This window comes from Leptodactylus fuscus, chromosome 10 (assembly GCF_031893055.1).
Source record: "Leptodactylus fuscus isolate aLepFus1 chromosome 10, aLepFus1.hap2, whole genome shotgun sequence".
In the NCBI taxonomy this organism is placed as follows: domain Eukaryota; kingdom Metazoa; phylum Chordata; class Amphibia; order Anura; family Leptodactylidae; genus Leptodactylus; species Leptodactylus fuscus.
In genome coordinates, this window is record NC_134274.1 from 48,842,073 (window position 1) to 48,858,262 (window position 16,190).

Sequence of the window (16,190 nt, forward strand, 5' to 3'; positions counted from 1 at the left end):
ATTAGGTGCTGCACTGATACTTACTATGCCCTCAATGGTCTCACTGGCCCTAGCAGCAACACACTTCAACCAGTGAGTCAGAATATCCTGAATACTGAAATGGGACCTGGAAGTGGAGACCAAAGTAAAGGGACCCGGTAAGTATCCTTGTCCAGCAAAAAACTAGGGAGCCTGCCAGACAGCACCTTTAAAGATGACACCTAATTTAGAAAGTGCAAAGAGTAGCAGAGGAGGCGTGCTTTCATTTTATTAAACCCATTCTGCCCTATGTAAGGGACAACACCTTCAACATAAATATAGAAAATCTTTTGGCATTTTTAATGTATAATTGCATAAGTGGCTAAAAAACAGAAGAACGTCATGCCAAGAGATCTGAATTCTTGGGAATAAACCAGAAGGGTGGATGGGCAGACTGCTTCACCGGTCATGCAGAGAAGTGACGCGGCCTAAGCCTCAATGTTGATCTACTGAGAAGCTGCCAAGAGGTTTTCACTGAAGGGTGCTGAACGGAAAAGAGCAAAGCAGTTTGACGAAACAGGCCGTGAAGGAGGAAACGCTGGGAGGGATTAACACACCAAGATATGGAAATTTTACATGATGTCTGGAGAAATGCCTGGTTGACTAACGGGAAACGCAGGAAAACCACAGTCAAAAACCGTGGATTTTGTTTGGATTTGCAGCAGCCTTGCCAAAACCATCTTCTAGAAAAGCAGAAGAAGCAGCTCGCAGTAACTGAAATGTTCTCCGTACTTTGCACACGATTTCTTAAAATTGCCTTTGACTTACTGGTGCAGACTGAGCTTTGGACGCGGGTGCGGAAGGAAGCTCCTCTGCTTCGGGGTGATTCCAGTGTCTTGCATTATAGACTGCTTTTGTTGGAGACTAGAAAGAGACAAGAATGACATTATGAAATAGACATTCATTTCCCTAATGCATGCTAAGCGTGCAGCATCAGCAATCCATCCTGGGATAGACATTTCTGCACGAGAAATCCCTTACCATATAAGTGAATAGTTTTGCAGGATGTGTATTCAAGTTTGTCAAATGCCATTCAGGTGTATGGGATGGTTGCAGAAAATTGCTGCTATGTGTGCACAGGCATGTAATAAGATTAAGGCGGACATCTGTGCAGGTGCAGAGTCATCACAAAAATTACTGCAAGCACAACTTCTATATCCTGCAATTTTAGTTGTTTTTTTTTTTTTAAAACTAAAAGTCAATGAGGACTCTCTGGTTTCTTTTATGTCACCCGTAGAACAGATCTGTTTTTGTCTGTCTGTTCTCCGATGGATCAGAAGAACAAAACAGCAGATTGTAACGTAGCGTAGATTAGTGATGTTCGGAGACATGCCCTGACCACTAGAACAGAGAGGTAGAAATGCTGTGCCCCATGATGTCCCTGAATAGAACTACCAAGATTATGGCATTATTTAAGCAAGTTAAATTTTCCCCTTGAAGGGATTCACTAAATATGTATTTTTTGTGCTTTAGACGTCGGAATAGCCTTTAGAAAGGCTATTCGCCTTTTACCTTTAGACGTAGTCTCCGCGCCGCCGTTCCTTAGAAATACCAGTTTGTACCGGTATGCAAATGAGTTCTATTGCAGCAATGGGGGCGGGCCCCAACGCTCAAACGGCGATGGGGAGTCCCCACTGCTGCCCAAGAACTCTCTTCAGCTACAGCCTCCCCTTTTCTCGTCATCTTCTATCTGCGTCAGCTCCGATGCCTGCGCAGTCGGCTCTACTAGTGTTTCATTTGCATACCGGTAAAAACCGGTATTTCTAAGGAACGGTGGTGCAGAGACCACGTCTTAAGGTAAGAGATGAATAGTCTTTGTTAAAACCTGCTTTAGGGCGGGTTCACACCTGCGCCAAATCTCAGTCTTTACGACAGAAGACTGAAACCTGACAGAGTTTGGCCGTGAGCGTTTTGTGCTCTCCGTGGCGAAACAGTTTTTTTTTTTTTTTTTTATAAAGCGGACACAAATTCCTGCATGTTCGACATGTCCGGTTTAAAAAAAAAAACAAAAAAAAAACACGGTTTCGCTACGGAGAACACAAAACGCTCACGAGCAGACACTTTCCAAACCCATTTAAAATTCCTACCCGATTCCTGTCCAGTTTCGGGCAGAAGTCGGAAACCTGCAAAACGGAGACCGGGGGCGCAGATGTAAACCCGCCCTTAGACTAGGTATCAAGCGAGCCAAAGTGGTATCTTGAAGCGCAACTAAACCTTCAGACAACTTTTGATTTTCTGGCAGCATTTGTTTCATTAATACATTTTGTAATATTGTAATTTAGTTATAGTATATGGAGTACAGGGCTGTAGTGTCATCAATTATTTATAGAGAATCCCGATATCTCTGGAAATAATATACATAGCACTACAAACTCTCATTTGATAGAATCTCCTCTTCCATATGAAGGTTTGCACATTTTATAAGATCTGATATATAATGGTTTGACAGTGCCCTTCCCCCACTCTCATTTTCTTCACATTTTACAGCCTGTCCTCCGGTACACATCATTTAGTGAGAAGGAACTGCTCAATACAAAAACAAGGGAAAGAATTAAAAAATGCAGGATTTCACGGAAAGGATCCAAAATGTGTTAAAGTATATTATAAAAGTTATTTGTGACAGGGGCCACACGGTGACTCAGTGGTTAGCACTGCAGCCTTGCAGCGCTGGAGTCCTGGTGTTCAAATACTGCCAAGGGCATAAAACCATCTGCAAGGAGTTTGTATGTTCTCCCCGTGTGTCCCATATTCCAAAAAAAGACACACTGATAGGGAAAAATGTACCATATATACTCGAGTATAAGCCGACCCGAATATAAGCCGAGGCCCCTAATTTTACCACAAAAAACTGGGAAAACTTAATGATTCGAGTATAAGCCTGGGGGGGGGGGGGAATTCAGCAGCTACTGGAAAATTTCAGAAATTAAAATGGTCAGAGTTTTTGGGTGCAGTAGTTGCTGGGTGCTGGGGAAGGGGAGGGGGTATTTTGGTTGTCTGTCTGCCCCTTCCCTGAGCTTGAGGACTGAGTTTTCTTCCCCCCACTTGGAATTCAGCCTGGCTGAATATAGGGGATCTGCAGTGCTCCTATTAACCCCTTCCCGACGGAACAGGAGCACTGCAGATACCCTATATTCAGTAGACCGGGCACTTTCAGACGCAGGGATACCTAATGTGTATGTGTTTGACAGTAATTTTCTACTTTTATATGTATTCTAGGGAAAGGAGGGATTTAGAACTTTTATTTTGTTTTTTTATTATAATTTTTTTAAAACTTTTTTCCCCCCACTATTTTATGGGAGATTCGGCTTATACTCGAGTATATACGGTACACTGTGAGCTCTATGTGGGGCTCACAATCGACATTATATAAAAAAAAAAAAAAAAAAAAAGTTATTTGTGACACAACTACTGCCAGAAAATCTAAAGTTGCCCAAAGTTTAGTTACACTTTAAAGATAGGTGTCCAAACACTGCTCAGGTGACTGGTTGTCACTATAGATAATAACCAGCTGCATGAAGCAGGTACTCTCAGAAGTGGAAAACAATCTTCATAGTACCTGATCATAGTTCTTCAAAAATAAGACTGCATCTTATATTATTTTTCCTCCGAAAAACATTGGTGTTATTTTTCAGGCACCTAAGTGAATCAGAATTTTTTCGTGATTCGCCTGGAATAAATCTTGTAAAAGGGTTATAGTTAGAAACCCTAATCTTAGCTTACATTCACATCGGATGGTGCAGTGTCAGCGGGTCTTTAACTTACTGGCACTCTCTCCTCTCTGAACACTTTGGGTGGCAGTGCCACAGATTGGGGGTGGTTGCGAGCTGGGGTGCCACCTGACGTCTGGTCACTTACTTATCCACGTCCACAGCATAAGCATAGTAGTGGCCGGGAGGTGGCACTCTGAAGGAAAGCTTGGGAGGCAGGATTCGGGAGCAGGTTTTGCTCTACCGTGGCAGCGGGAGACTTGTTTAGGATAATTGGGAGCTACAGTATGCCTATTCTCTTTTTTTTTTTTTTTTTTTTTTTTTAAATGTAGATTGTGAGCCCCATATAGGGATCACAATGGACATTTTTTTCCCGTCAGTATGTCTTTGTAGAATGGGGTAGAAATCCACGCAATCACAGGCAGAACATACAAACTCCTTGCAGATGTTGTTCCTGGCAGGATTCTAACCAGGACTCCAGTGCTGCAAGGCTACAGTGCTAACCACTGAACCACTGTGTTGCCCCTACACCCAACTGAACCTGTCGCCTAAATAGACAGTTCAAGTGAAGTCACCAAGATCACATTGTGACATCTCTGAAACCAGGACTGTGGAGTCAGCGTCAAGAGTCCGGTCCAACGTTGGGTGTACTCAAACCCCCCAATAAAAAAACAAAAAAAAAACACAACTCTGGATTTTACTTAAAATGTTAACTATATTACATAATTATTGACACTGCATAACTTAAAGGTATTGTTAGTTACATATTAACTTTCATAAATTCAATAATTATTTAAAAAAAAAACCAAAAACAAAAACCTCAAAACACTGAACTAGAGGAGCTTTACTGCTTCTGACTGACCATGACTGTCAGACATTTCTGACAGTAGAGGTCAGTCGGTGACAGGCTGTGGGAAAAACGGAGGAGTCTGTGATTAGGCTTATCAAAATTAAGAGGAATCCTTCATTTTCCACTGCCGTTTTCCAGCCACTCGCAACGGGATACTAATGCGGAGCATCGGCATTCATTTGCGGTTTTCTAATCAACAGGAAGTCTTGAGCCGCAAGATCTGGCAGAATACTCATTTTTTTCAGTGTAGTGCTGTGACCTCTGCCTCTTATTAAACGCAATGGTAGGCAGAAACTTCAGCAACACCAGAAAAGAATAACTTTCTTTGTTCTAGTTTCAGACAATTGCTTAAGTTCTATAAGTTCTATATTTCAGCACTAGGGTTGAGCGATCGGGAAAGATCGGATTCCAATCAGCGATCAAGTAAATTTCACGATCATGATTGGAATTCCGACCCGATCTTTTCTAGTGGGATCGAGGTTGGAGGTTATCTCAAGATCGGCTCAACCCTAAAAGTGACTTTTCCCATAGAGAAGCATTGACTAAGGTTGAGGATCGGAAAAGATCGGATTCCGATCGGCGATTGAGCAAATTTCACGATCAAGATCGGCTGGAAAATGATCGGAAATCAGATTTTAAAATCCATCTTGAAATCTCAAGATCGGCTCAACCCTAGTCAGCACAAATTACAAGATTCCCCCCCCCCCCCAAAAAAAAAACAAAAAAACACACACACTAAAAGAAGCCAAATATTTACCCGTTTTGGTCCACTGAATATTTTCCGGGCCCCATCCTTGTTTTTGTCTCCTTGTCTACTAGCAGGTTTCTTAAAAACTTCTGATACAGCGTATGGATCCTCTATAGAGTCTGAATAGAATAAGAGACAGCTCATAATACAGTGATCAATAATAATCCTGGAAAAATATAGCGGATTAAAAATTAAAAGAATCAAAAGAAAAAAATCTAAGCAATAAAAAACAGATTTTTTAAAACTCTTGGAAAAAACCTGAAAATTTCATATTTTCACATTTTTTTTCATTATTTTATTGATTCGTGGGCAGATTCTCTCTTCTTATATGGTACCATTATTAATATACACACACACCGTATTTTTTGGACTATAAAACGCACTTTTTTTCCTCCAAATATGGAAGGAAAATGGGGGTGCGTCTTATAGTCCGAATGCAGAGGCTGTGCATCTGTGTCCCGTCCCTGTCCCGTCTGAGCGAAGCAAAAGGAGAGCAGCGCTGTGCCGAGAAAAACCACAACTGCTTCAACTGTGTGGCCTGCCCCTCCTTCCCTCCTGTGTCGCTTCATTGCAGGAGCGAGATATGAGAGGCAGGAAAGGAGGGGCGGGCCAGATGGGTGAAGGAGGCGTGGTCTCAAGCTTGCTGAAAAAAAAAAAAAAAAACACGCCTCCTTTTCTCGTCTGGCCCGCCCCTCCTTCACTGCCTATAAGATCTCGCTTCTGCAATGAAGCCACACAAGCAGGGTAGGAGGGGCGGGCCAGATGGGTGAAGGAGGTGTGTTTTCAAGTTTGCTTAGAAAACCACGCCTCCTTCACCCATCTGGCACGCCCCTTTTTCTCTTCTTGCACTTTTTCTCTTCTTCACTGCAGGAGTGAGATCTAAAATTAGAGTTGATCCTATTATTACTTTTTATCTGCAATGGTGGATTTCCCCCCTCGGCTTATACTCAAGTCAATAAGTTTTCCCAGTTTTTTGTTGTAAAATTAGGGGTCTCGGCTTATACTCGAGTATATACGGTATATAAAAAAATAACTCCCATATCCCTAGAATACTTATAAAACAATAACATTAGAGATGAGCGAACACTGTTCGGATCAGCCGTTCCGAACAGCATGCTCCCATAGAAATGAATGGAAGCACCTGACACGTACACTTTGCCGGTGGCCGGTCGCTGTGCCAGGTGCTTCCATTCATTTCTATGGGAGCGTGCTGTTCGGAACGGCTGATCCGAACAGTGTTCGCTCATCTCTAAAAAACATTACTGTTGAAACACACACATTTGGTATCCCTGTGTCCGAAAACCCCGGTTCTATTTACATTGGTGAAATATTATATTTTATTAAATATTTTTACAAAATTTTTCCCCTATATTCCTCCTCTAAAACCTTAGTGCGTCTTATGGTGCGGTGTGTCTTATAGTCCAAAAAATACGGTATATATATATATATATATATATATATATATATATATATATATATATAGGTATCGGTAGGAGAATAGGTCCTCAATATCAAAAGCTATTGTGGGGTGTAGCAGTGAAGGATATATAATATAAATATATATATATTATATATAAAAAATATGAAATAATATAAATATATATATATATATATATATATATATATATATATATATATATATATATATATATATATATATATATATACACACATATATATATATATATATATATATATATATATATATATATATACACACACACTAGCTGGTACCCGCGACTTCGTCTGCGGTGATTGTAGAAGTGGGTATATACAGGCGTGGGTAAGGTTTTCGTACTGTGTATAAGGTATGGGATATGAAATGTAACTTTGTATCTTTTTTTTGCTGTAATTCAGAGAATACGTGAGACTTTTGTGTTGAAGTTACTTTGTATTTGAGCTGCTATATATACGGTGTTGTGAGAAACTTTACATAGCGACTTTGGGACAGAAGTATTTGAAGTTAACCCTTTCCCGCCGATGGCATTTTTTGATTTTCGTTTTTGACTCCCCTCCTTCTAAACCCCATAACTTTTTTATTTCTCCGCTCCCAGAGCCATATGAGGTCTTAATTTTTGCGGGACAGATTTTTCTTCATGATGCCACCATTAATTATTCTATATAATATACTGGGAAGCTGGAAAAAAAAATTCAGAATGGGGTGGATTTGAAGAAAAAATGCATTTCTGCGACTTTCTTACGGGCTTTGGTTTTACGGCGTTCACTGTGCAACCAAAATGACATGTCCCCTGTATTCTGTGTTTCGTTACGACTCCGGGGATACCAAATGTATATGGTTTTATTTACATTTTGACCCCTTAAAAAAAAATCCAAAACAGTGTTAAAAAATTATTTTTTGAAAAGTCGCCATATTCCGACAGCCGTAACTTTTTTATACGTGCGTGTACGGGGATGTATAGGGCGTCTTTTTTTGCGGGACCGGGTGTACTTTGTAGTTCTACCATTTTCGGGAAATGTTTTCGCTTTGATCACTTTTTATTCAAATTTTTATCAGAATCAAAACCGTGAAAAAACGGCGGTTTGGCACTTTTGACCATTTTTCCGCTACAGCGTTTACCGAACAGGAAAAATATTTGTACAGCTTTGTAGAGCGGGCGATTTCAGACGTGGGGATACCTAACATGTATGTGTTTCACAGCTTTTAACTACTTTTATATGTGTTCTAGGGAAAGGGGGGTGATTTGAATTTTTAATCCTTTTTATTTATTTTTTTATATTTTTTTTACTTTTTTTAAACTTTATTTTTTGCATTTATTAGAGCTCCTAGGGGTACTGACATGGGTGGGCGGTGTCGCGGATTGTCAGAGCGGTGGGGGTCAGCAAACATGGCTGCTCCGGAGCGTTAAAGAGCACCTCCTGGAGTAGCGTTAAGGTGAGGGGCAAAGTGGTAAAGTATATGTATATGTGATTGTGTGGAGTTAGGGGCTAGGCTGTAGAGGGCAATATGAATTTTGTGGCTTGCTATGGTCCAAAGTGTGTGAGATTGCAGAGATGGTGGTGTGAGTTTGGGTTTTGTGGGGTCCTAGCACAAATGTATGTGCGCTATTGTGACGAAAAGTAGCCTATTGTTTAAGCGGGTGTATTAACTATGTTTGTGGAAAATTTCAGCCAAATCGGTCGAGCGGTTTTTCCGTGATTGAGGAACAAACATCCGAACATGCAAACATCCAAACACACAAACCCACAAACTCACAAACTTTCACATTTATAATATTAATAGGATATATATTCTTCACTGCTACAACCCACAATAGCTTTTGATATTGAGGACCTATTCTCCTACCCACACCTGTGGTTGGTTTTTACAAGCCATTAAAATCAATAGTTTTTAAATCAAACTGATCGGCTTTTGAGACTATTTCATAAACGGACATCGCACAGAGAGCCAAACGCAGGTGTGAACCGAGCCTTAGCCATTTTTTCATTTTCAATTCAAAACCTTTAACTTTTATAATTCTGCATTAAGAGTCATATTGACAACTCAAAAGCTGCTTCACAATGGTACCATTTAACATTCTATATAATACACATAAAGCTGCAAAAAAGAAAAAAATATATTTTAATGGGGCTCTATCATTCAGCAAACTGATTTTGAGCTAATCATATTGAGCTAATCAGTAAAAAGGATATTCTAATGAGGCTCATGAGCACCCTGGGCATTCCCCAGGGCCACAGAGCACCCCCACATCATACCTCAGTAATGACCCTACGTGGTTTGTGCTCTATTATGCCCTCCTCCTCCGCACCTGCTCTACGCCTACATCCTCTGCTGTCTTGCTCCTGATGCCGTGTATGCACAGTAACACTCTGTTCTAAGCGCTACTGCACATGCCCAAGTGCCATTTTCTTGTAGCTACCTATAGAACTCAAAATATTGCCGTTGTGAAGAGGTAAAGTGTTTTGTGTTCTGTTTCCATGTGATTTCCTTTATGTAACCTTAGTGTTGGTACAGGAGTCCCCAGGTCTGGTAATAGCTCTGTGTGAATGTTCTATTCCTGCTTCTTATTTCTTCCTTTCCTCATTAGCCCGGCCACCTAATGCTCCATTTTCCTACTATTTCTTACCATCTGGGAACAATATACTAACACTAAGGAACTGTTCACAATAACATGAATTAGTAAAGTATTTTTAGCATATTTACCTGCAGTAGTGGAGTTGCACTGGGGTGTGTCTGCCCTGATCTTATAAGACGCAAGTCTGCAGCAACTCCAGGGTTTTATAGGGGAAACTGCAGAGGATTATGGGAAATGTCTATAGGTATAAAAGGTTTCCATTTCCCAGAAAGCTGGGTGTTGGTGTAGGTCACATGATGAATAACTTGTGTGACTACAACAGCCTGAAGTACTAGGTTATTTGTTGTACACAGTATGGACAGTTTTTGAAGAATTATTATTTTTTTGTTAAAAACTGGACTTCCTGAAATAAACTCCTTTGGATTCTTTTCATCAATCAAGGCCTGATTGTTTTTTGAAAAATCCCATGCTTCACAGCCGTTCTATAGCGGGCTACAACAAAATGGCACTCACATGCACAGTACTGCGCATGCCTGAGCGCCATTTTGGTGTAGTTCACTATAGAACAGCATACTGAGAAGTATTCTGCGTTCTATAGGTAGCTACAAGAACATGGGGCTCGGGCATGCGCAGTAACGCTCAGAAATGAGCGGTACTGCGCTCCTAAAGGCTATTCAGGCATATGCTTAGCTCAAAATCCATTTTCTGTATCATAGAGCCCCTTTAATCTATTAGTAGCTTTCCAAAAAGACAGCAATTTAAGTTTGCTTCTTAGCAAATCGGTTACTCACTGTATGGGACAGAAACTTAGATTTATACAGTATTTTTATTCTAATGTTTATTTAGATATACAACACATTTTCCATGTGTTGTATATCTAAATAAACATTAGAATAAAAATGGAATGGGGAGGAGGGGATTTAAATTTTTTTTCTATTTTTAAAGCTTAATTTTGTTTTTTGTTTTTCTTAGCCGACCATTCGCTGATTGATTGTACCAGACACTGTAAAAGTACTGGCCTCAATAGTTGTGTTACTATTGCAGACTCCTGGCTCTTATACCTGGAGGGTTACCAAGACCTCCAATTGCGGAAGTTATACCAACAGCATGAAGTAGTACTAGGCACAGCCACTACCTAAAGTAAGGAACGGAATTCTTAGGGCGCCATACTTCTATTGTTTTCATGTGTCTTTTCTTAAGGCTTGCTGTAGAAGATAATCATTGAATACCTGAGCAGACAGAACCCTGAGCTGCAGGGACAGAAGTCAAATATAAAAGAAGTGTGTTTAAGACTAAGGGCTCATTCACATCTGCGCCTGGGACTCCGTTCTGCAAGTTTCTGTTTCCTGCACAAAACAGGGCAGGAGACAGAAACCTGCCGGCATCTTTCCAAACCCCTTCATTTGAAAGGGTTTGAAAAGTGTCCGGTCTTGAGCGCCGGTGAGCGTTTTATGCTCTTCGCGGCGAAACCATTTTTTTTTAAACCTGACACAGAGTTGGACATGCAGTACTCTGTGTCCTGTTTAAAAAAAACAAAAAAAAAAACAAACAAAACAACAGTTTCGCCGCGGAGAGCTCAAAACGCTCACCAGTGCACACAGCCGGACTCGGCATGACAGAAGACGAAAACCTGATAACTGAGTCCAGATGCTGGTGTGAACCCAGCATAAGGTGAGGGGTGCAGGGATGGAAATTAGAGGTTTACACTGAAATGTTTTAAGTGTTGTTGTCCACTTGTATTAAAAAAAAAAAAAAAAAAAAAAAAAATTAAACACACCAGAGCCATGATCCAATGGAAATAGCAAAACCAGGACATACATTTCTTGCGCTGGGAGCTGCAGTGCTCCACTGGGGACACTGCTGCAACGCGGATAACAGCTGATTTCCGCCGGGATACCAGAACGACGGTGAGACAGTCGTCTGAGCCAGCAGTCACCCACAGACACAAGTGACTATAATGGGGTCAATCGGGTTTCCAGCATGCAGGATTTTTCTCTGCACCTATAGAATCTGCGGCAGAAACTCCTGCATAGTCATGGCCATGTGCAGCAATAGGCTGGAGATGACTTATTGAGGTCTGTGGGAGCGTTTTAGAGACAAAGGGAGGAGAGAAGCTGACACCTATTGAGAGTAGTCGATGCAATGTTGGGTCATTGAGATTTTACTTTTTTTTTTTTTTTTTAATACTACCTGTCCATTAAATGATGAAAATTAAGTGACAGTTTCCAAAATGAAAAAAAATAAATTAATAAATAAATTTGATTTCTGGAGGATCAATACCTTTAAAGAGGACCTTTCATGGTTTGGAGCACAGGCAGTTCTATATCCCGCTGGAACGCCCCCTCCCCTCCTGATAATACTCGTCTATGGGCGAGCACTGTGAGCAGAGGGAGGGGGCGTTCCTCCCGGCTCACACAGTACAGCATTATAGGAGTTGCTGTGGAGAAGGACGTACCTGACAGACTGTCAGAAACGCCCTTCTGACTGTAAAGCGCTACGGTACCGCTACCTCTTCGCCGGGGGGCATAGAATGTGAAAGCGTGAAAACATGAAAGCGCTGAATTCACGCACTGACAGCTTTCCAGCGGTATATAAAACTGTCTGTGCCCAAATCCATGAAAGGTCCTCTTTAAAGGTAAGCTGTCAAAGGCAAGTCCCAAGTTGGCGGGCTAAGAATAAAAGAATTTTGTAGTCGTACGATTCATTTTATGCTTAGTAAACAGGACCATGCCAACCCTTAAAAAAAACAAAAAAACCTTCCAACGTCCCGAAATTCATAACTATTTTTTGTTTACAGAACTGCGAGAGGGTTTATTTTTTAGCAGGACCGAGTGTACTTCACAATGGTACCTTTCTCTAATAGGAATTGTTCTTAGGACGTTCTGTATTCTGCTGGTCACTGAAACAATGAAGATATCAAATTTATAGAAATCATTAGAACACCTTAAAGATCCCAAACTTATCTATATTTATTTTTGACATCCAAGGGATTTGAAACCGATCTTTAGATTGCTTGTTCCATGGACGGCCATTCTACAGAAGTCTATGGGGAAATCTCTGTATACCTGTTGAGGCCTGCCACAGGCACATCTCAATAGGTATATAGCTGGTATATAGCTATGACAAGCTTGGGAACCTTCAAATAGGCTTCTGGCTGTCATGATCGGACAGCTCTCTAGTTCCCGCCATGCAGGGGCCATACTGGAAGAATGATGCAACAAAGGAGGGGAACTTTTTCCAAGACTGGGGGCCATTTGCAAGGTTTCTAGGTCTCCCTTGTAAAGAACAGCAGAGACCTCGCAGTTATGGCATCCACTTTAATTCAGAACCAACATGGGAGATTTTTTGAAGAGGTTATAGGAACACTCCAAAACAGTCAGTATTTTATACCCGATGCTCGGCCTATTGGGGTGACAAATGACACAGGGAGTTTCTTTAATGCTGTTTGAAACCCTATGTCATATCCCGCAACAGGTATAAGATTTGCTGGATTGTACCTTGAAGCAGATGTTTCGGCCATCCAACCAGAGACGCACATATAGGTGTATCTTGTGTATTTAGGAAGCAATCTACTTTTACATTATCACAGATCTCTCATCCACACCTCAATCTGAACCCAATATTTACGAGCAGATTACATGGTCCTGTCACCAGTCAGATGAATAAAAGGAAATGTCAGAAGATGACGAATAGTTGGAGCCCACCACCTACTTAAGGATGTGTAACTACTTAGGAGTCACTTACCTTTGTTTTTGCTGGGGAGTGGACTACTACTGCTGCTGGTTTGAGTGGTGAATGGCTTCTCTGTAAAATGTGGTGCAAAATGTGCATTTTTTGCTTATTAAATCTACACAACATCTGGAGCAATTTTACATGAAACATTAAAAAAAAATATATATCTATATATAGCTTTCCAGTTAAACTTACCAATATTATTTGCAGACTGCATACTTTGCATATTGGTGCCAAGTCCTAAACTAGGCATGCTGGACTCCGATTCCATCATTGTACTCTTCGCCTTCTTCTTCAATTTTCTTTCTTTTTGCTGCCATTCATCTTCATCCTCATCGTCGCTTTCACTCAAGTCGTCAAACCCAAAATATTTTATTCTATAGCTTGATTGCCCCGAAGGCTTCGACCCGCTGTCACCACCAGTTCCATCATCTTGGTCATCAAACCCAAAAAATTCCAATTTGGCATCCTTCTTGGATTTAGTATTACCAGGGCGAAACCTTGTGGTAGTTTTTGCAGTAGCCATGTCGGCCTTTTTTCGAAGACGCCCTGCCTCCCCTAAATCTGTAGAAGGGCTTGCGGTAAACTCATCCATACTGCGCTCCATGCTATCCTGTATGGTGACATTACACACAGACAAACAAGATGGGTGGAGGACGGTGTAATCTCTAGTCCGACCAGTGGGTCTGGGGCCACTGCTTTTATTCACAGCATTAGTCTTGTCTGTGGAACTGTTGGATTTGCCTGAACCATCTAACAATTTATCGAAATTTGATGAACCCTGTGAAGATTTCGTTTTGTTAGACCTACAATATGTCCTACAGTTACTAAGTTTCACACCGCCTTGGAGGACATCTTCAATCATTTGCTCCTCAAAGCTGGTGGGTTGTTCTTTAAATTGGATGCCGTCATCTTCACCCCCAGGGCTCTCAATCTTAGGACTGATGTCGTCCAGATTAAACTCAAGGTCTGGGGTTTCTGAATTCTCCTCGGTCAGATCCTCCCAGTCAAACAGTCCAAATTTCTGCATCTCTCTGGCCTGTTCTTTCGGTACAGGAGAATCAGATTTCTTTACAGGTTCCATATCCCAGTCATCTGTGTCAGTGGTGAAACTGGAGAGAATTGATTCCACGGGTTTTTTGCTACTATTGCAAGATTTTGTGGAGACGCCAAAATTTAACATATCGAAAGTTTTCTTGCTGTCGTAGTCGCTCTTCTTTTGAGTGGTGCAACTATTTTTGTCTTCAATGAAACTCTGTACGTTACCTGATGAGATGGAAGAAAAATGATGGGAGAACTCAGTATATACTTTAATAGACACTACTTTATACACCCAGGGTTAAAGGAGATCATTTATGTGCTTTACATAATTGGAAAACCTCAAAAGAATTGCACTTAAGTTGCCAATAAACGACTGCTGAGACATCATGAGTCACGCCGGTTACAGAGCAAGTTTATGACCTGCTTTGCTTCTTGCTCATGTTCAGAACGTGTTCGGTGAAAGAGAAGAGTTTATACGGTTCCATTAATACACCTGTAATGCTATGGAGACTCACAAAGCATGCTCATGCTTCTACATTGATTTTGATCCAATGCAACGTCACTTAAAGTGGGGGACCATCAGTAACATCAATAAATGATTCTGGTAATCTAAGGGGAGTCTGTCACCAACCAAATCTTGGTGCCCTGTATGGGAAATTATGGTGAGCATCATATCTTTAGTGTAACAGGTGCATCATTTCCTTGAAAAAGCTATTCTTGCAACTATGCAATGGTGATGTGTCATGGCCGCCAAGAGATTCAGCAGGAAACATCAAGTACGTGCCGCAGCTCAAAAAGCAGCGAATACTTAGTGGCTGCCACCAAGCAAATGCACAGGAGCGGAGGCTTAAACCTGAATACAAAGCTCTGGAGGCGCCGACACACACTCACTGCACTTCAACCTTCTTTTTAAAGAAAATCATGCAGTTATTCAACCATCAAAGGCTGAGGCCCGACGTTGCAGAAACGCGGCTTTTTTTGAGACCCTACATGACATTTTGGTGCAACTTTTGGAACAGCAAACTTAGAATGAGATCACAAAACTGAAAAGCAGGATCTCATGCATTTCATAACTAAATAAGGCAATATGTATTCAATTATAACTAGTGGAAGAATAGGTAACGAAAAAGAAATGTCCTGGACTGTCCCTTTAAAAGAATTAATGCTGAAGCTGCTTATTCTCAACTCCCAGGGTAAAATTGCTACTTTTAGTCAAGATGATTTTTTTTCTATTTCTCTCTAAGCTTAACCTCAATAGGTAGCTAAGCAGACACGTAGGTAGCTAAGCAGACAACATAGTAATGGCCAGGAGGCGGCACCTGGAAGGCAAGAGGCAGGACTCTGCTGTAGCAGGGCATTTGACCAGGACAAGTGGGAGCTACACTAAGGGCTAGTTCACACAGGGCATGGTATGGCGTATTTTGGTCCTGATTGTGATGCGGGAAACCGCATCATAAGGCCAAAGTGCGCCTGCCGCAGCTTCCGACAGTCGCGGCTTCCTGATCTGCAGTAGGCCCAAACAAACAGGCCTAGTCTGGAGGGAGTGTCGCAAAGTAGACGCCAGGGCTGAATCAGCCACGGAATCCGCCTGAAGAAAGGGCAGCTCGCTTCTTTTTTCTGTGAGTAGGAACATACCGCTTAAGTAAGCTAGCGGTCTATATAGACCTCCATTGTGAGGGGGCGGATCCTGACATGGATTCAAAATCCGCCCCCTCTTGCCCCGTGTGAACGAGCCCTTAGCCTATTCTCCGCGACATGCAGACTGCTGGTTGCAGAATACTAGTCTAAAACTTTAACATAACAACATGGAAGCACTCCAAGACTAGCTGCTATACTAGACATATGCACTAAAACTCCCCTGATGAGTCATTGTCCACTAATGATGAAACGCATGGGATAAGAATGGTACGAGGGAAGTTATGGACTGCCCTTGTAAGGGCGGGAGCCTTGGGTGTGAGGGACATTGGCTTAGTAAGGGCAAAATAACACCCTGGACAGTGGACAGCCGCTGCTCCTACCTCCTTGGACGAGAAGTCCCGCTATACATATGTGAAATTGGT

At 41.5% G+C, this 16,190-nt stretch overlaps 1 protein-coding gene across 3 annotated transcripts in view; it reads right to left on the reverse strand.

Moving 5' to 3' along the window:
• Positions 1 to 16,190, reverse strand: part of WAPL (WAPL cohesin release factor) — a 50,168-nt gene that overhangs the window by 17,903 nt on the left and 16,075 nt on the right. For 2 of the 3 annotated variants that reach the window (XR_012711771.1, XM_075258435.1), the window contains exons 3-6: positions 13,285 to 14,355; positions 13,102 to 13,161; positions 5,333 to 5,442; positions 787 to 882 (exon numbers count right to left, since the gene is read on the reverse strand). Coding sequence is in view for 1 of the 3 variants with exons in the window: in XM_075258435.1 (XP_075114536.1) it covers positions 787 to 882; positions 5,333 to 5,442; positions 13,102 to 13,161; positions 13,285 to 14,355 (1,337 nt within the window). In the remaining 2 variants the exon portion in view is untranslated. The remainder of the gene's footprint in view (positions 1 to 786; positions 883 to 5,332; positions 5,443 to 13,101; positions 13,162 to 13,284; positions 14,356 to 16,190) is intronic. The other variant, XR_012711772.1, reaches the window with a different exon arrangement.